The 21,224-nt window shown below is 32.8% G+C and overlaps 1 protein-coding gene across 4 annotated transcripts; it reads left to right on the top strand.

The window, feature by feature from the left end:
* Positions 1-282: 282 nt before the first annotated feature.
* Positions 283-20,883, top strand: LOC130895044 (muscle LIM protein 1-like). Of its 4 annotated transcripts, none has more exons than XM_057802155.1 (11): positions 283-503; positions 3,080-3,216; positions 3,323-3,479; positions 11,181-11,310; positions 11,797-11,893; positions 12,328-12,412; positions 16,652-16,948; positions 17,010-17,142; positions 17,202-17,433; positions 18,063-18,218; positions 20,170-20,883. In XM_057802155.1, the coding sequence occupies exons 2-11, from the start codon at positions 3,102-3,104 to the stop codon at positions 20,241-20,243; spliced, it is 1,476 nt and encodes a 491-aa protein (XP_057658138.1). In that variant the 5' UTR covers positions 283-503; positions 3,080-3,101; the 3' UTR covers positions 20,244-20,883. The 4 variants fall into 4 exon arrangements, with proteins under 4 accessions (XP_057658138.1, XP_057658137.1, XP_057658139.1 ...); XM_057802154.1 differs by lacking the exons at positions 11,797-11,893; positions 12,328-12,412 and adding exons at positions 11,553-11,649; positions 13,715-13,811 and having other exon boundaries at positions 300-503; XM_057802156.1 differs by lacking the exons at positions 11,797-11,893; positions 12,328-12,412; positions 17,010-17,142; ... (1 more) ...; positions 18,063-18,218; positions 20,170-20,883 and adding an exon at positions 11,553-11,649 and having other exon boundaries at positions 300-503; positions 16,652-16,802.
* The last annotated feature ends 341 nt before the right edge of the window (positions 20,884-21,224 follow it).

Consider the following 21,224-nt stretch of genomic DNA (forward strand, 5'->3'; position numbering starts at 1 on the left):
TTTCTACAATCCAAGTCGTATTTCTACAATTCTACAAGTTTTTTCTATTTCTACATTTCTTTTAAGGATTTTTTTATTTTGGGCGAGAACGGACCTGTTTTCTTTGTCTATTTCATATTGGAGCGATTTTTTTTGTAAATATTCGAATTTATCGTTTCTACTGTATACAAGGAATGTTTATTTGATTGTTTTCGACAAATACCCTTTGAAGGTAATTTATAAAACCTGATGAACCGTCAAAAAGGTATCAAATTTCTGAAAAAGGTTGAGATTTTAACGAATAAGTAGATTTACTTCACGGTTAAACTTGCATCTCCACAAAAATAGAACAGTGTAAAGCTTATTCAGAGGTATTGGTGTGTCACAACCCCCCTTTTTATGGGGGCCGTGTGCAAATCGGTTTATAGACTAAGACTCTCCAACAGCCGAAGCAGACATTTCGAATAGTGGTTGTAGTGAGGATATTAAGCCCTTATCCACCACATACACTAGATTCCGACAAGGTAAAATCAAAAATTCTTTCAAAAATCGCGAGTGGTTTTAGAAAATTTTTTTGAGTGTTAGTGCTAAGGTGCTTTGAGTGTTTACCTGCATTAGACGTAGCCATATTTGGTAGCTGTTATAATAGAATGTTGGCCGAACGCCAGAAAATACTATTTTTAGCGTCGTCAACTGTGTTTGTGTAATATTATGCCTGCCGCTCGTTGCCAAGTGACCTAGTAGGAGCAGCAGGAATTTTCGTGTGCATATGACATCGCTTTTTGAGTGATTACCTCCATAATTAATGCTCGAAATAATTTTACAAGCATGCTTTGATGTTTCCTTTCAAATTGTAAACGATTCATTTTCGTCGATGGAATTTTTTTCGCTTATTTCGCAATTTCTCAGATGGAAACTATTCGTATGATTGATTATACTTAGAATTTTTTATAAGAATCAACGAGGAATTAACTATTATTTAAAACTGAGTTCATAAGATGGTCCATGCTTTTATTTCAATCATTTTAATTAACTAGAAACTAATTAAATCACTTTACTTTATTACTCTCACAGATTTAGCTTTCAATTTTTTATATTTCGACTGCTTAATTAAAATAAAATTGATGTAGAAGATTTTTTTTATCGAATTGATTGCATTCTGAGTTTTGTTTTATATTTTCATGAAGACTTCTAGAGAAAACCAAACATAGATTTAAAATAAACGCATTTCTTGTTTCTAAACTATTTTTTTCTACAATCCAAGTCCTATTTTCCCAACTATTTCAAATTTTTTCTATTTAATTTATTTTTACTTGCATTTTTTCATATTTCCATGGAACCTTCTTCGAAAATCCACACAGAGATTTAAAGTAAACGCATTTCTTGTTTCTAAATTATTTTTTTCTACAATCCAAGTCCTATTTCTACAATTATTTCAAATTTTATTCTATTTAATTGAAATTCTCCTTGCATTTTTCATATTTTTATAAAACTTTCTCGAAAAACCACACATAGAGTTAAAAATATCGCTTTTCTTGTTTCTAAATTATTTTTTTCTACAATCCAAGTCCTATTTTCACAACTATTTCAAATTTTTTCTATTTAATTTATTTTTACTTGCTTTTTTTCATATTTCCATGGAACCTTCTTCGAAAATCCACACAGAGATTTAAAGTAAACGCATTTCTTGTTTCTAAACTATTTTTTTCTACAATCCAAGTCCTATTTTCACAACTATTTCAAATTTTTTCTATTTAATTTATTTTTACTTGCATTTTTTCATATTTCCATGGAACCTTCTTCGAAAATCCACACAGAGATTTAAAGTAAACGCATTTCTTGTTTCTAAGTTATTTTTTTCTACAATCCAAGTCCTATTTCTACAATTATTTCAAATTTTATTCTATTTAATTGAAATTCTCCTTGCATTTTTCATATTTTTATAAAACGTTCTCGAAAAACCACACATAGAGTTAAAAATATCGCTTTTCTTGTTTCTAAATTATTTTTTTCTACAATCCAAGTCCTATTTTCCCAACTATTTCAAATTTTTTCTATTTAATTTATTTTTACTTGCATTTTTTCATATTTTCATTGAACCTTCTTCGAAAATCCACACATAGATTTAAAGAAAACGCATTTCTTATTTCTAAGTTATTTGTTTCTACAATCCAAGTCCTATTTCTACAATTATTTCAAATTTTATTCTATTTAATTGAAATTCTCCTTGCATTTTTCATATTTTTATAAAACGTTCTCGAAAAACCACACATAGAGTTAAAAATATCGCTTTTCTTGTTTCTAAATTATTTTTTTCTACAATCCAAGTTCTATTTTCCCAACTATTTCAAATTTTTTCTATTTAATTTATTTTTACTTGCATTTTTTCATATTTCCATGGAACCTTCTTCGAAAATCCACACAGAGATTTAAAGTAAACGCATTTCTTGTTTCTAAATTATTTTTTTCTACAATCCAAGTCCTATTTCTACAATTATTTCAAATTTTATTCTATTTAATTGAAATTCTCCTTGCATTTTTCATATTTTTATAAAACGTTCTCGAAAAACCACACATAGAGTTAAAAATATCGCTTTTCTTGTTTCTAAATTATTTTTTTCTACAATCCAAGTCCTATTTTCCCAACTATTTCAAATTTTTTCTATTTAATTTATTTTTACTTGCATTTTTTCATATTTTCATTGAACCTTCTTCGAAAATCCACACATAGATTTAAAGAAAACGCATTTCTTATTTCTAAGTTATTTGTTTCTACAATCCAAGTCCTATTTCTACAATTATTTCAAATTGTATTCTATTTAATTGAAATTCTCCTTGCACTTTTTCATATTTTTATAAAACCTTCTTCGAAAAACCACACATAGAGTTAAAAATATCGCATTTCTTGTTTTTAAGCTATTTTTTTCTACAATCCAAGTCCTATTTTTACAATTCTACAAGTTGTTTCTATTTCTATATTTCTTTTCAAGGATTTTTTTATTTTTACCAATATTTTCATCATGCAATGGCACGTCTTAAAATGCTTCATATATTTTTGTTTATGAAAAAATTTGACTTATATCTCGTATTTTTGTTCTAGTCCGACCAACAAATAGATCAAGATGCCTTTCAAGCCAGCCGAAAATCCAAAATGCCCAAAATGCGGCAAATCTGTATACGCAGCTGAAGAAAAAGTAGCCGGAGGCTACAAATACCACAAGTCTTGCTTCAAATGTGGTAAGTAACCATTAGACAAATATTGGAAATATAAACTGAAATCATATTATCGAATTCTATGTCTAATATTCCATTCTGAATTATAAATTTATTATTTGAATGCTAGGCATGTGCAACAAAATGCTCGACTCCACCAACGTCACCGAACATGAAGCTGAGCTTTACTGCAAAAATTGCCATGGACGTAAATATGGGCCTAAAGGCTACGGATTCGGTGGTGGAGCTGGGTGCTTAAGTATGGACGATGGCGCCCAATTCAAAAAGTAAGTATAACAATTTATTTCACAAAACAAAACAATTGAATTCATTCAGATATACGTGTACTTGAAGCAAACAATATCTCGAATTATTAAAAATAACAAAAAACTATTCAAATTCAAAATATCTGTTGTTACGATTGATTTGAAAACATAAATCGATACGACCTCGGCAGTGAACGTGTTTATTTTAATTATACTTCGTTTCAGTATGATTTTATTAAGATATTGTTTATTTTCTCGTACTAATATATCGAAGAAACTTACAGTAGGCCTAAATCAGCTATGCTTAAATTGAATTCCAATCGAAAATTCGAGAATATTTATTGGAAAGTATTTGGAATGATATATATACATTGAGCATTCTAATATTCTTCTAAATACTTCCAATATAAAATCAAAATGAATATAAATCTGCAACTGCTTTTCTATATCATTGTAATTAGTTATTGAAGAAGCAATTAAATAATTAGTTTCGTAATGCTATTAAATAGGTAGGTAGAGAATAATTGTTAAAACAGGTGCTGTTTGGATAATTGTTTCCTTTTGTTTGTCTTTTTTTGATGGACTGAGGGCTTTCCTTATCTCTCATATTCCTTATTTATATGTGCTTCTGCTACAAAAATCTCATTTTTATCATAAAAAACAATAAAACGTACATATTTACCAACTATTTACTAAGCCTTATTTATTAATATTTATTTATTATATGCTTCAATTTCAACTACTTAATCTTCACTATTCCATTGTGTATACAATTCTCATTACTATAAACTCTGTCAACTACACTACTACGCCATCTCCACTTTGATTCGCGAATCTTAAGGAACAATTATTCTGTCAAGTAGTAGGAAACTGTAAGTTAATAGAGATGGGAACTATTATTGTAGTAGAAACTGCCATCTTATTATAATATTTCACTGGAACTTGAATAAATCTAATTTTACAATACAATATTTATAATTATTCTTATTTTTCTTTAAATAAATTGCATAATATACAACGCATAGCTAAATTTCAAATAATAAAAACTACATATTTCGTCTTGAATACAGTTATTGCCAGTACGTTTTAATGTTTTTCTACCATATTTTCAGATTATTAAATAAAGTTATGTTAAATAAACTATTATAACTATAATAGTATATTTCCCATGACTTTATTTTTCTTATTACAATTGTTACAAGCAGTCTCCTTGTATCTATATTCCAATGTCAGGATCTCTCTCATCATCCCAAACAAGTACAAATATAATTTGTTTATAATATCAACAATATATTTATTAGAAATATCAAAACGAAAATACTACAAACTTGTGGCTTTTTACGTTTCCATATAAAAGGTACCTTCATTTTCAAAATACAGAAGTGATTTTAAGAAAATTATTTGATTATTTGTCTTAAACTTTCAATGCTAGAGAACGAAATCAATTAAGATGTCATTATTATCTTTATTACATATATGAAAAATTATTAGGTAATTAAGCTCGGCAGATATTAACAAACAACATTCATATAAATTTAAAATAACCGTCCCAATTCTGTGGATAAAAGACGATGGTAAACGAATTAAAAGTAATCAGCTGTTTTTAAAGACCGTTTTCGCAACTATTCGGTGGTAATCGGCAAAAGACGTCGGTCCGACCTTTATAGATACGACGAACATAAAATATTTTATAAAGAAATGCATGTAGAAAAATCACAATAAATGAACCTTGTAAGACTGCGCGAAGTAAATTTAAACCATATATTGTGGGTTCTGGGGGATGAAATTTTGATCGTATTGCATAAAATTAAATACATATTAATTTTAATATACGAAAATAAAAGTTAATGTTGTACTAATAAAATAATTTGGCGCCTAATTTCTTTCACTTATGTCATCCGTCACCGTTCACTGTCAACGGGAATTGATGGCCTCGATTGTGAGAGAGATCAGCCAGCACTGGATGGTGGCGTAATGATTTTAGGGCGTTACACATATTATTTATGTCAAATAATTCATCAGTATTTACTTCATCGTTATTCTCTAAATCCTAGTCTAGGTTTGGTTTGTTTTACATAGTTCTGAAAAGAAAAAAAGAGAGATCCTCGCGTTGAAATTTGAAATTCATAGCACAATATAAACCGCTTACAGCAAAAGCCTGCGCTAAAAATTTCCAAGTGGAAAGGAATCTTGGACACGATTTTTATTTGTTTCTTTTTTGCCTCTTTAGCAAAGAGTAACTTTAAGAAGGAATCAGTCTGAAGATGGCGGCCAAAAAACCACATCAACTGTCAGCTGTCGTCAATTGAAACCTTTTTCCATCCCCCCCACTATATACACTAATGTAATATTTTTAGAATTTAAAATAGATTTTATTTATAAATTTTCATATGAGCAACGATTCGGTTATTTTGTAATAATTGAATTGCAATAAATTTTATTTAAGACAGTCGTTGTGTTTCGAGACGCGATATTCCGAGAAAATTTTGCTATAGCAACAAATTCTACATTTAACTCTTCCATAGAGCAATTTCGGATCATTCTCTTCGTTATTATTAATAATAAACATTATTTCCAAAATTAATAGGAAAATACAGAACCAACGTGTTTCTATAACTCTTTCAAATTCAGTAAAATTTTTCGAAACACCCTATATATTACAGTCCCAATATTATCATAAAATCAATATTTTCCATTTTACTTTGTTCTCAATAGTATAAATTCATTATTAATGGGCGAAAATCAAATTTAATAAACGCTTTATCAATGGTCGTGACGTCAAAAGACACGTCCTGGATTGTTGTTTATTTTAGTGTTCGAGAAGCGTTTTTAAATTAGATCATAGAATAATCTGTTTTCTTCTTTTAACTTTTTCCATGACTTTAATCGATATTGTAACTTATAAAGTAACTGTCACAATTGAAGTAAACAAATACTGTTTGTGACAATTGACGTTATCCGAAGCCCGCGAAAAATAACGGCGTTCAAAACAAGCCGAATTAAACCGATACTTTAAATATTATTTTAATAATTATTTGGATTTTTTTGATAGTATATTCATTTTTTATTGAGTTATGGCGATCTAAAGAGTGGATTAAAAATATGAAAAACATACAAGCATATTCCCTATCGGTATAAAAATCAATTTATTAATTGATTGAATATATTTTATTAAAAAAATAATGATTTGCATGCTTTGTCGAGGTTTTGTCCACATGTTGAGATAAATGTAGTTTTGTCTTTAGTATTATGATTATTGGAATATCGTAAAAAACCAACCCCCGTTCTTTTTCCCCCGTTTTGTGGTAGTGTTTTGTTGTGTCAGTCCTGTGATGGTGTTGGAAAGTTTATATAGAAAAAATTTATTTATAAAAAAAAAACAGAAACGGTGAGAAATTTTTTTAAATTATCAGCATGGCTGGCAAATAGCTCTGAATCGCATATTAACACGTATTTACCCCCCTCTAACAATGTCCTTAATATTTCGTAGTGGGATAAGGAGAGTTCCCTCATTTTATTTAATATTTATAGACTTGAATTATCTATCAATCATGTATCAAACACAATTCACCTTCTCCTGTTACATTTTTTTCAAAATATTAGTTTTATTTTTCAGCACCACGCGGCTTTAGCAGCACTATTTGCAATACACTGTAGTAGATGCTTGTAATTCTAGATTTTTTTATAGCATTAATCGTGACAGCTTTTTATTATTTTTCTTCTATAATTTATATATTTTGGATTAGTTACTAACATTGAAATTTTATAAACAAATTTACTAAATAAGTACAAAGGTTCAAACACAGCAAGTTTGGTAAGAAGTTTGATGCTTTACAACATCAAATAAGTCATATATCTACCAAGTACCGCATCATCAAGCGGATTCGTCGCCTCATTAGGTCCACCACTGCGTTGCTTCGCAGAACGTAACGGTCTCGTCGAAACTTTGCTACACAATATTTTACTGCCGATAACGAACCCACAATAGGATCTAGTTCATATTATAGATACTAAACAACGTGGCGTCTTCAAAATTCGAATACATACAAGGGGGACGTGATGGAGGTAGACTGAACAATCGGAAGTTTGGTAAGAAGTTTGATGCTTTACAACATCAAATAAGTCATATATCTACCAAGTACCGCATCATCAAGCGGATTCGTCGCCTCATTAGGTCCACCACTGCGTTGCTTCGCAGAACGTAACGGTCTCGTCGAAACTTTGCTACACAATATTTTACTGCCGATAACGAACTCATAATAGGATCTAGTTCATATTATAGATACTAAACAACGTGGCGTCTTCAAAATTCGAATACATACAAGGGGAACGTGATGGAGGTAGACTGAACAATCGGAAGTTTGGTAAGAAGTTTGATGCTTTACAACATCAAATGAGTCATATATCTACCGTGTACCGCATCATCAAGTGGATTCGTCGCCTCATTTGGTCCACCACTGCGTTGCTTCGCAGAACGTAACGGTCTCGTCGAAACTTTGCTACACAATATTTTACTGTCGATAACGAACCCACAATAGGATCTAGTTCATATTATAGATACTAAACAACGTGGCGTCTTCAAAATTCGAATACATACAAGGGGGACGTGATGGAGGTAGACTGAACAATCGGAAGTTTGGTAAGAAGTTTGATGCTTTACAACATCAAATGAGTCATATATCTACCGTGTACCGCATCATCAAGTGGATTCGTCGCCTCATTTGGTCCACCACTGCGTTGCTAGTCTTCGCAGAACATAACGGTCTCGTCGAAACTTTGCTACATAATATTTTACTGTCGATAACGAACCCACAATAGGATCTAGTTCATATTATAGATACTAAACAACGTGGCGTCTTCAAAATTCGAATACATACAAGGGTGACGTGATGGAGGTAGACTGAACAATCGGAAGTTTGGTAAGAAGTTTGATGCTTTACAACATCAAATAAGTCATATATCTACCGTGTACCGCATCATCAAGTGGATTCGTCGCCTCATTTGGTCCATCCCAGCGTTGCTAGTCTTCGCAGAACGTAACGGTCTCGTCGAAACTTTGCTACACAATATTTTACTGCCGATAACGAACCCACAATAGGATCTAGTTCATATTATAGATACTAAACAACGTGGCGTCTTCAAAATTCGAATACATACAAGGGGGACGTGATGGAGGTAGACTGAACAATCGGAAGTTTGGTAAGAAGTTTGATGCTTTACAACATCAAATAAGTCATATATCTACCAAGTACCGCATCATCAAGCGGATTCGTCGCCTCATTAGGTCCACCACTGCGTTGCTTCGCAGAACGTAACGGTCTCGTCGAAACTTTGCTACACAATATTTTACTGCCGATAACGAACCCACAATAGGATCTAGTTCATATTATAGATACTAAACAACGTGGCGTCTTCAAAATTCGAATACATACAAGGGGGACGTGATGGAGGTAGACTGAACAATCGGAAGTTTGGTAAGAAGTTTGATGCTTTACAACATCAAATAAGTCATATATCTACCGTGTACCGCATCATCAAGTGGATTCGTCGCCTCATTTGGTCCATCCCTGCGTTGCTAGTCTTCGCAGAACGTAACGGTCTCGTCGAAACTTTGCTACACAATATTTTACTGCCGATAACGAACCCACAATAGGATCTAGTTCATATTATAGATACTAAACAACGTGGCGTCTTCAAAATTCGAATACATACAAGGGGGACGTGATGGAGGTAGACTGAACAATCGGAAGTTTGGTAAGAAGTTTGATGCTTTACAACATCAAATGAGTCATATATCTACCGTGTACCGCATCATCAAGTGGATTCGTCGCCTCATTTGGTCCACCACTGCGTTGCTAGTCTTCGCAGAACGTAACGGTCTCGTCGAAACTTTGCTACATAATATTTTACTGTCGATAACGAACCCACAATAGGATCTAGTTCATATTATAGATACTAAACAACGTGGCGTCTTCAAAATTCGAATACATACAAGGGGGACGTGATGGAGGTAGACTGAACAATCGGAAGTTTGGTAAGAAGTTTGATGCTTTACAACATCAAATGAGTCATATATCTACCGTGTACCGCATCATCAAGTGGATTCGTCGCCTCATTTGGTCCACCACTGCGTTGCTAGTCTTCGCAGAACGTAACGGTCTCGTCGAAACTTTGCTACATAATATTTTACTGTCGATAACGAACCCACAATAGGATCTAGTTCATATTATAGATACTAAACAACGTGGCGTCTTCAAAATTCGAATACATACAAGGGGGACGTGATGGAGGTAGACTGAACAATCGGAAGTTTGGTAAGAAGTTTGATGCTTTACAACATCAAATAAGTCATATATCTACCGTGTACCGCATCATCAAGTGGATTCGTCGCCTCATTTGGTCCATCCCTGCGTTGCTAGTCTTCGCAGAACGTAACGGTCTCGTCGAAACTTTGCTACACAATATTTTACTGCCGATAACGAACCCACAATAGGATCTAGTTCATATTATAGATACTAAACAACGTGGCGTCTTCAAAATTCGAATACATACAAGGGGGACGTGATGGAGGTAGACTGAACAATCGGAAGTTTGGTAAGAAGTTTGATGCTTTACAACATCAAATAAGTCATATATCTACCAAGTACCGCATCATCAAGCGGATTCGTCGCCTCATTAGGTCCACCACTGCGTTGCTTCGCAGAACGTAACGGTCTCGTCGAAACTTTGCTACACAATATTTTACTGTCGATAACGAACCCACAATAGGATCTAGTTCATATTATAGATACTAAACAACGTGGCGTCTTCAAAATTCGAATACATACAAGGGGGACGTGATGGAGGTAGACTGAACAATCGGAAGTTTGGTAAGAAATTTGATGCTTTACAACATCAAATGAGTCATATATCTACCGTGTACCGCATCATCAAGTGGATTCGTCGCCTCATTTCGTCCACCACTGCGTTGCTAGTCTTCGCAGAACGTAACGGTCTCGTCGAAACTTTGCTACACAATATTTTACTGCCGATAACGAACCCACAATAGGATCTAGTTCATACTATAGATACTAAACAACGTAGTGTCTTCAAACTGTATACATTGTCTACTTTCTAATTCAGTAGTTTTTTAAAGCAACTACCGCCATCTGTATGTCATAGCAGGTACTTCTGACACCATCTTCTTAGTTATTATATCATCGCTGTCGGGTTACGTAACATCGTAGAAACGCAGATGTTTAACCTAAAGTTTACCGTATCTGGAGACAAACCAGTGTAGCCGTGGCTTTCGTTTGTTTTTCCGTAGAAATAGAGCAACGAATTGTTGTGAAAAAACTGCAAAAGAAACTTATAATTCATTGAAATTTAGTATGTGTTAGAACGTTTGTTGCGTCCACGTGTTTTTAAGTGGTTTAAGCGTTTTCAAGATGGCCGAGAAGATGATGATGTTGATGGGTCAAAGACCGAAAAATCGGTCTAAAATTCTCATATTTGAACAACAAGAAGCAACGAGATTTGTATTGACACTTTGAAAATGACTCAAACGAATCAAATCTGCAATAAAAGGACGAAGACACAGAAAGAAATTGGTTAGGTTAGGTTAAACATGATATGCTTTTTTGTTTATCTCTATGAATACCCATCAGGAATAAGTTTTCTGTTTAATTTTAACGACAAATTTTAACAAAATAGGTGCAGTTATGTTATTATTAATCATTTTAGCGGCGACGACGTGGTTAGAAGTCGTGCTCCTCTGCTTCCAAAAGCTATCGCTAAAGCTCCCGAAGGCGAAGGTTGTCCTAGATGTGGAGGATATGTCTATGCCGCCGAACAAATGCTCGCCCGTGGAAGAGTAAGTATTTAATTAAGACTTTAATGTTATAAACAAAAATAAATTGTACCAACGATGAGAGAAATGGTGTTTATCGAACTTTTAGGTTATGATCACTCGAAAGTATGACGTCATAAAGCAATTTCGTGGCCGCGTGTCGTAAAAAACAAAATATAGTATACGGCATTGTTGCCGGATGTCTTTTTCGTTCAAATTGGGGTAAAAATGATTATCAATGAAAATATAATTTGCTTTTTATATAGGGTTGGCACAAAATATGCTTCCGTTGCAATAATTGCGAGCGATGGTTAGATTCGACATCACATTGTGATGGACCAGATGGAATGGTGTATTGTAAAGGTAGCACTGACCGTTTCTGTATTTGTTTTTGGCATGACGGATATGGAAATAGCGTTTAAATTGTTTTTGTCCCATGTTAAATGTAGTTTTTATTTTGTAGTGACTTGTATTGTGTTTTTTATAAGATTTTGTCCGTTTCTATTCAAGGCCTTCCACAAAACTTGCTTCAAGTGCGCTGACTGTAACAAGGGACTGGACTCCTATAATGTTGCTGAAGGTCCTGATAAGGATATTTACTGTAAAGGTGTGTTTTTATAACAAACAAACTCAGTTAAACAAAAAGATAATTCATATTGAAAAATATAACCATAATTAACCATAATTGTTGGTATTCAGATTTCCCGCACTTATTTTTCTTTTTATTACACGAAATTAGGAACTTTTTAACCACTTCCCCCCCGGGAAATCAAAAGAAAATAGTATTGAAATAATAATTCGTTGTAATATATATGACCACGCATACATATTGTTATATTGGTTGCATATCTTCCGAAACATTAATACCTCCAATAGAGTTTCTTAGCCTCAATTTTTTTCAATAAATTTCTATTATTACTTTATATAATACGAATTTGCATAATTAATTATTTTTTGTATTATAAAATAACAAAATATGAATTATCAGTGGTATATTTTTCGTTGAATGTCTTTAAATAAAATCGTTGCGTTGTGTCTTAGTTTGTTATGGAAAACGATTTGGACCGAAAGGATACGGATATGGTCAAGGAGGTGGCACTCTTCAGAGCGATTGTTTTGCTGTCAGGTACAAAATGATTTGTTTTCATTTAATATCAAGCAGCTTCGCTTTCTAAAATAGCAGTACTTAATACCATAATTAGTTATTTTCAATAACCTGTAGTAGTTTTAGCGATCATAACCTACAAAACTCTATTTACCTAAAGTAAATTCTTCGATTTTTTAAAGCTAATGCTTGATCTGTAAGCCTTGAAATATTGTCAAATTTCACTTTGCGACTTTCTTATGACTTCGATTCGACAAAAGGAAAAAGTTACACGTAGACAAATCTAGCAAATGCGATGATTCATGTTAAGATAATAAACGTGATGGCTCAATATTATTGTGGATAATTCAACTGATTTTGACGTGATTTTAGTTTTAGAGGAATCATAGGTTAGTTGAAGATTTTAGAATAAAAATTTTTGTTATATATTTATTACTACAAGTTTTGTAGTTTTTTGCATTAACTTTTTCTTTTTATAATAATTTAAAATAAAAGTTGCTGTAACTATATTAAGTTTTTAAATGTATTTTCTTTTTCATTTGATACAAATTGAGCGATAAAAACGTTTTACGGAAGTATGAGGCGTTTCTATATTTAGATGTCTCAAAAATAACTGGTCCTAAATTAGATTCTCTAATAGTTGCATCGAAAGCTTGCTTGCAACACAAATTATGCGTTTTAAATGTTTCTATAATTAAGTACGTTGCTTTTAACGAATTGTCTTTCCTTTCGAGCATTTTTTCATTATTTATTTAAAATGAATTTGATCTTTTCCATTCTTTTATAACCTCAAAATCTGCTACTATAATTTTCAAACTAATACGAGGGTGGTTCAATAAGTTACAGACAGAGCTGAAGTTTTTGTAGTTTTTCTGGAAAGTCTGAAGGATTCTACATTAGCATTGGTTACGAATCTCAGCCAGTCAAGTTCCTATTTCAATTTACCAAACAAATAATAGTCACACGGCGACAAATCGGGACTATAGGGAGGGAGTTCTAGTTTTGCCCAATCCAATTATTACTCTGATATTCCAAAGCACGTTATACACTGACATTCTTCTTACTTATCTTACTGGGGACGTGTACAAATTTAACAACGTGTAAATTTAGTAGTATTGGTACCCACCTGGTAAAAATTTCGCTGTAACTGTTCATGAAGTTATTTGCTCAATATACCAGTGCAGTTTATTCAAAAATTTTAAATTAAACATACCCAGATAAATATAATGTCGACTATACAAGGTATTTAGTTTTGAATTATTTTTTAATACCCCGTTTTTTTTTTGTCAAACTATAACATTTATTGTATTTTGTATCATATAGCTTGCTATGCTCAACGCTACGGCCCACGAGGAATTGGACATGCCGGGGGGATTTTCCTGGGGCTTATGTCAGACGCTTTGGATCTTGAATGGCAGAGGTACATTTGAATAGCAATTTTTCTTCGTGTACTTTTTTTTTAAGTGAATGTCTGTTTTTTTTGTACACAACCTCTGTCAGTCATACTAATTGTAGTGTATTTTTTTAAAAATTTATTATAGATAGATCGATTTTGGGAAAAAAATACACTGTCGTTTCGGCTCACTAATAGCTATTAACTAAAACGTCATATATAAATCGTAGTCGGAAAATTTGTCTGTTTCCTTTCAATAACGACCTTGACCTAAATTTGCATATATTTCTTTCTCTTTCCTTTCTAGATATTTTAGTTTTAATTAATGGAAATTTGACCTCTAATCTCCCCCCAAAAACTCCTGAGTTGTTTGCTCACATTTCAGGAAATATTTCAGGTAAACGAAAAGGTAGTCCGAGTACACGATAAAACTCGTGACGATTTTTAATCCGTTTAAATAATGATACGCTAAATAGGAACGGGGATATTTTAGGTAAATGAAAAGGTAGTCCGAGTACACGATAAAACTCGTGACGATTTTTAATCCGTTTAAATAATGATACGCTAAATAGGAACGGGGATATTTTAGGTAAATGAAAAGGTAGTCCGAGTACACGATAAAACTCGTGACGATTTTTAATCCGTTTAAATAATGATACGCTAAATAGGAACGGGGATATTTTAGGTAAATGAAAAGGTAGTCCGAGTACACGATAAAACTCGTGACGATTTTTAATCCGTTTAAATAATGATACGCTAAATAGGAACGGGGATATTTCAGGTAAATGAAAAGGTAGTCCGAGTACACGATAAAACTCGTGACGATTTTTAATCCGTTTAAATAATGATACGCTAAATAGGAACGGGGATATTTTAGGTAAATGAAAAGGTAGTCCGAGTACACGATAAAACTCGTGACGATTTTTAATCCGTTTAAATAATGATACGCTAAATAGGAACGGGGATATTTTAGGTAAATGAAAAGGTAGTCCGAGTACACGATAAAACTCGTGACGATTTTTAATCCGTTTAAATAATGATACGCTAAATCGGAACGGGGATATTTTAGGTAAATGAAAAGGTAGTCCGAGTACACGATAAAACTCGTGACGATTTTTAATCCGTTTAAATAATGATACGCTAAATAGGAACGGGGATATTTTAGGTAAATGAAAAGGTAGTCCGAGTACACGATAAAACTCGTGACGATTTTTAATCCGTTTAAATAATGATACGCTAAATCGGAACGGGGATATTTTAGGTAAATGAAAAGGTAGTCCGAGTACACGATAAAACTCGTGACGATTTTTAATCCGTTTAAATAATGATACGCTAAATAGGAACGGGGATATTTTAGGTAAATGAAAAGGTAGTCCGAGTACACGATAAAACTCGTGACGATTTTTAATCCGTTTAAATAATGATACGCTAAATCGGAACGGGGATATTTTAGGTAAATGAAAAGGTAGTCCGAGTACACGATAAAACTCGTGACGATTTTTAATCCGTTTAAATAATGATACGCTAAATAGGAACGGGGATATTTTAGGTAAATGAAAAGGTAGTCCGAGTACACGATAAAACTCGTGACGATTTTTAATCCGTTTAAATAATGATACGCTAAATAGGAACGGGGATATTTTAGGTAAATGAAAAGGTAGTCCGAGTACACGATAAAACTCGTGACGATTTTTAATCCGTTTAAATAATGATACGCTAAATAGGAACGGGGATATTTTAGGTAAATGAAAAGGTAGTCCGAGTACACGATAAAACTCGTGACGATTTTTAATCCGTTTAAATAATGATACGCTAAATCGGAACGGGGATATTTTAGGTAAATGAAAAGGTAGTCCGAGTACACGATAAAACTCGTGACGATTTTTGATTCGTTCAAATAATGATACGCTAAATAGGAACGGGGATATTTCAGGTAAACGAAAAGGTAGTCCGAGTACATACAACTCGTAACGTATAACCTGGAATTTAGTATCTACTTTGTAAAGTTGGAAAATCCTTTCATTTTAACATTAGGTAGGTACTAAACGATATTCAATAGAGACGTAGTCATTTCAAATACTTACGAAGCATAATTTCCGGAAATTGAATTGAACAAAAACAATTTACATAAGAAGGAAAAATAAATTTTGAAGTCATTGCTTTGGTCAAATAAAAATACAGATTTAGCAACTGCTTTGTTTGTGACATGTGATGATGATGGAGCAGAAGAAGGAGAAGAAGACGGAGAAGACGTACGAAATTCGGCATGCGACATTCTTTTAAAATAAAATAACAGTTGAGTTAACTCTATAATAGTTTTAAATACTGTTCGAGCCCCAAAACACACAAAAACGTGGTAAATACATACAAGTTTCTATGTTTAAGAAAACATTGTGATTCCAATATGACGTCAGCGCGAGACGTGTCAAATTTAAGCCGACAATTCAGTGTACTGATGTTATAGGCACTACTTTAAACATTTGATTCATCTTTGAGAAACGAAGTAATCAATCAAATCAATTCTGAATTGACTAGAGCAAAAAAAGCAAAACATTTTCACGTATTTTAATATAAATTTTAATTATCGTCTTTAAAATAGTTCAAAATTCAAGTTAAATCCAATTTTCCATACACCGGCTTTAAGCCTCGGTCAGGTTGGGCTTCAATGAACTCCCCAAGTGAATTTTTGAGTTATGAAATGAGGAAAAAGTCAAAGGGAGCCGAATATGGTAAATATATTGGCTTAGCGACGATTCTCGTTTTGTTTTGTGCCCAAAAATGAGTTACTAGATGCTAGACGAATTTTCCGAAAGATAAAAATATTAATTATTATCATAATAATTTCTTGATTGTCATTATTTCGATAGTGACCAGGCTCCAAAAACCACCGTCATCGATACTACTGCGATTAAAGCAAAACCAGGTGAAGGTTGTCCCCGTTGCGGCGGTGTAGTATTTGCAGCCGAAGAAGTTCTTGCTAAAGGACGTCCATGGCATCGTAAATGTTTCAAGTGCAAAGATTGCACCAAAACTTTAGATTCCATCAACGCTTGCGACGGTCCCGATAGAGACGTCTACTGCAAAACGTGCTACGGAAAGAAATGGGGACCGCACGGTTACGGTTTCGCGTGCGGATCCGGTTTCTTACAAACTGACGGTCTTACGTAAGCTCTTTCATATCATATATATAATAAAAACAAAAGTTTAATGATTATTATATTATAGAGAAGATGAAATTTCCGCCAGCCGACCTTTCTACAACCCCGATACGACCTCGATTAAGGCCCCTCCCGGTCAAGGTTGCCCGAGATGTGGAGGAATGGTCTTCGCCGCCGAACAACAACTGGCCAAAGGAACTGTAAGTTTTCAACTACACACCAAACGAAAAATTCCATAAATTTTCGTTTTAATTTCCAGATGTGGCATAAAAAATGCTTCAACTGCGCCGAATGTCATAGGCCTCTCGATTCTGTTTTAGCATGCGATGGACCCGATAAAGAAATTCATTGTCGCGCTTGCTACGGAAAACTCTTCGGACCTAAGGGTTTCGGTTTCGGTCACGCTCCCACTTTGGTGTGTGCCGACGGCACTGCACCGGCCGTTCACGATCCCAGACCTAACAGTGGACGTAAAGCTGCACCGGGACAAGGTAAAAACAAAAAACAAAAAACAAATTCAACATTTTGACCGCTTAGATATAATTTACGATCGTTGTTGTACCAACTACAAAATTTTACTAATCTTGGACGGTAATTCTCTTTCAAAAAATGTTCCTTTTGCAGCAAATGACGACATCTGGTATCCAGTAAACTTCCACTACGATGGTTGCTACTCAAATTTTAAGATAAACAGATATTTATAATTTATAACCTCAAAAACATGTAGTTTGAACGCTTCAATCGCTTATTCGGGTGTTAAAAAACGTTGTTTTCGTAATTTGAAGAAATTATTGGGTGCTAAATAAGGATTATACTGTGGATGAACCATCAATTCGGTGTTTTGACTATTTTTTTCCATTCTTTCCGATTCCAGCATTTTGTTCTCCAATTTTCTACATTTCTCCAAGTTTTTCTTCGCCAGCCCCTTCTCCTTGACCAAAATGGGATCCATTTCGTTATTCTTCGTTTTCTTTGCTCTTTTTTCTCCTTCCTGTGTTATGTTTGCTGATGTATGACTCAGAATTGATCTTGCTACGTTGTTGATCCCATACAGTGACGTTTCCAAGTCTTGTACTGTTTTTTTTTTTCGAAAAACTTTTTTATTTTTATAAAATTTTAGGTTGTAGACGTTGCGGTTATGCTGTGTACGCGGCCGAACAAATGATTAGCAAAAATGGAATCTGGCATAGGAGATGTTTCAGTTGCGCCGATTGCAGCCGTTCGCTAGATTCTACAATCCTTAACGATGGACCTAACGGCGACATCTATTGCAGAGGTAACGCTCAAAAATTGTTTATAATCAATAAAAAAGATTTTTTTTGTCATGTTTCACATTTTTATTAATCGATTACTGAACCTTTTGAATTTATAATTTTTTTTTTGGTGGAATAGTAGCGGTGTCTATAACCTAACTGTCATATTATTAACAAATATAATAAAATAATCAAAATATACGTTTTGTGGTGTTTTTTTTTATTATTAAAATTCGTATTTAATCTGAATTGGAATAAAATGTACTGACACATATTGTACAATCGAAATTTATTGAGATTTGAAGTAGAGACCAACAAGACATCACTTCTATTCCACCAAAATTTGTCGGTAGAAAATCAAATTAAACAAATTAAGCTTTTTGGTGATTGTATTGAATCAAAATACAGGGTGTTAGTCGTAATTGTGTTAGAAAACAGTTTTTTAGGATTTTTGGAGAAAAAAATAAGATTACTGATATCAATAATTTCAGTATTGCTTTCGATATTCGTGGAATTGGAAAATTTTGAAGAATTTTCGTTGAAATGTTGTTGCTTTTGAAGTAGAATTATCACTAGAGTGTTTAGCATGTTAATTGGAAGTTATTGCTCTGTCACTAGTTTTTAGGTGACACAAAATACATTTTGTTTTATCACAAAATCATTATTTTCATAGACAAACGTCACTTTTCATTCTAGTTTTGACTTTGAAACTGAAAAATCAACTTTTTTATCAACAACAATTCATATAAAATGACTTTAAGTCGTTGCTTTGTCACTATATTTTCACTAGTTTCTAGTTAACACAAAATACACTTTGTTTTATCACAAAAAACCATAATTTTCATAGACAAACGTCACTATTGATTCTAGTTTCACCTTTGCAATTGAAAGATCATAGAAAAACGTCACTTTTCATTGTATTTCCACCTTTGAAATGGAAAGATTAACTTTTTAATCAATAACAATTCATATAAAATGACTTTAAGTCGTTGCTTTATCACTATATTTTCACTAGTTTCTAGTTAACACAAAATACACTTTGTTTTATCACAAAAAACCGTCATTTTCATAGATAAACGTCACTTTTCATTGTATTTCCACCTTTGAAATGGAAAGATTAACTTTTTCATCAATAACAATTCATATAAAATGACTTTAAGTCGTTGCTTTATCACTATATTTTCACTAGTTTCTAGTTAACACAAAATACACTTTGTTTTATCACAAAAAACCGTCATTTTCATAGATAAACGTCACTTTTCATTGTATTTCCACCTTTGAAATGGAAAGATTAACTTTTTAATCAATAACAATTCATATAAAATGACTTTAAGTCGTTGCTTTGTCACTATATTTTCACTAGTTTCTAGTTAACACAAAATACACTTTGTTTTATCACAAAAAACCGTCATTTTCATAGATAAACGTCACTTTTCATTGTATTTCCACCTTTGAAATGGAAAGATTAACTTTTTCATCAATAACAATTCATATAAAATGACTTTAAGTCGTTGCTTTATCACTATATTTTCACTAGTTTCTAGTTAACACAAAATACACTTTGTTTTATCACAAAAAACCGTCATTTTCATAGATAAACGTCACTTTTCATTGTATTTCCACCTTTGAAATGGAAAGATTAACTTTTTCATCAATAACAATTCATATAAAATGACTTTAAGTCGTTGCTTTGTCACTATATTTTCACTAGTTTCTAGTTAACACAAAATACACTTTGTTTTATCACAAAAAACCATCATTTTCATAGACAAACGTCACTATTGATTCTAGTTTCACCTTTGCATTGGAAAGATCATAGAAAAACGTCACTTTTCATTATAGTTTTGCCTTTGAAATGGAAACCTAACCTAACCTAACCATAATTCCCATAGACAAACGTCACTTTTCATCGTAGTTTTGGCAACAATGATATATGTCAAATGAGTTTAGTTTGATGGTCGATTTTTATTTCAGGTTGTTATGGTCGCAACTTTGGACCTAAAGGTGTAGGATTCGGAATGGGCGCCGGAACCTTGACAATGGCTTGAATTAGACCCCTCACAAATTAACTTTCTTAATCAATGCCATCAGAGTACAGATAATAATTATACCATTATAGAAATCTTTTATTTTGGATTGTTTTAGCCAGAATATGAAGAAAAAAATTATAAAAATTTGTATATAAACATTATTTGAATTGATAGAAACATTCCAAAATATTTGATTTCTTGTGTTATATATAATTGGTTAAGACTGTATATATAATCGAGTTGATTTGCAGTTATGTTACAACTTATGCTTTGGAGCGCATATTTTTGACTTAATTTTTGAGATTTTTTTATTCCATTTTTTTTGAGAAAGAGTAGATGGATGTGTTCCTTTTTGCCAGTGAAAAACTGATTCGATATTTGTTACTATACCTTCAAATCTATACAGGATGTTGAAATATACTACTCGGAGTAGGGTAGCTCGTGATGAATATTTGAATCAGTTGATTTTTTGGACGAACGACCAGGAAAACCTGAGATTTTTTTATGTATCTACATCGGCCACTTTGTTGGTCTATTCGATGGCTTCGCGCTTTTGCCAAAAATTAATATTAGATAAGTTATTTTGCTGATACACTGATTATACCAAAATTTTTCGTCTAGTTATAATTAATACAGTTTTAATAAAAAGTTGAATTTATTAGATGTTTCATTAAAAATATACCCCCCAATCAAAATTTATTATTAATAGTTTATAAAAAACTGGAACAATAATACCAACACACATTAATTACCGTAGGAGTTACTTTATGCCTAAACCTACCTGAAAGTTTGAGAAACTGTTAATATTTTTCTTCTTATTGCGCCTATTCCACTATCTTTTCCTATATACCCTGTACACACCTTTTTTATTCATTTGTGATATCAATTAATGCGTTAATTTTTAATTTGTAAGTCTCCAGAAGCTACGACACGCCTCGTATATTTTTCCCCCAGCGACCTGCTCACTATCGACGCGATAAGGATAGGCACCACCTTAGA

Source organism: Diorhabda carinulata, chromosome 6 (genome assembly GCF_026250575.1).
Source record: "Diorhabda carinulata isolate Delta chromosome 6, icDioCari1.1, whole genome shotgun sequence".
NCBI lineage: Eukaryota > Metazoa > Arthropoda > Insecta > Coleoptera > Chrysomelidae > Diorhabda > Diorhabda carinulata.

Bases quoted from the DNA above. Each gene is read 5' to 3' on its own strand.
- LOC130895044 (XM_057802154.1), top strand. From the start codon at position 3,102: ATGCCTTTCAAGCCAGCCGAAAATCCAAAATGCCCAAAATGCGGCAAA. The intron at 3,217-3,322 runs GTAAGTAACCAT...TTTGAATGCTAG, and splicing joins CAAGTCTTGCTTCAAATGTG to GCATGTGCAACAAAATGCTC. The intron at 16,949-17,009 runs GTAAGCTCTTTC...ATTATATTATAG, and splicing joins TTACAAACTGACGGTCTTAC to AGAAGATGAAATTTCCGCCA.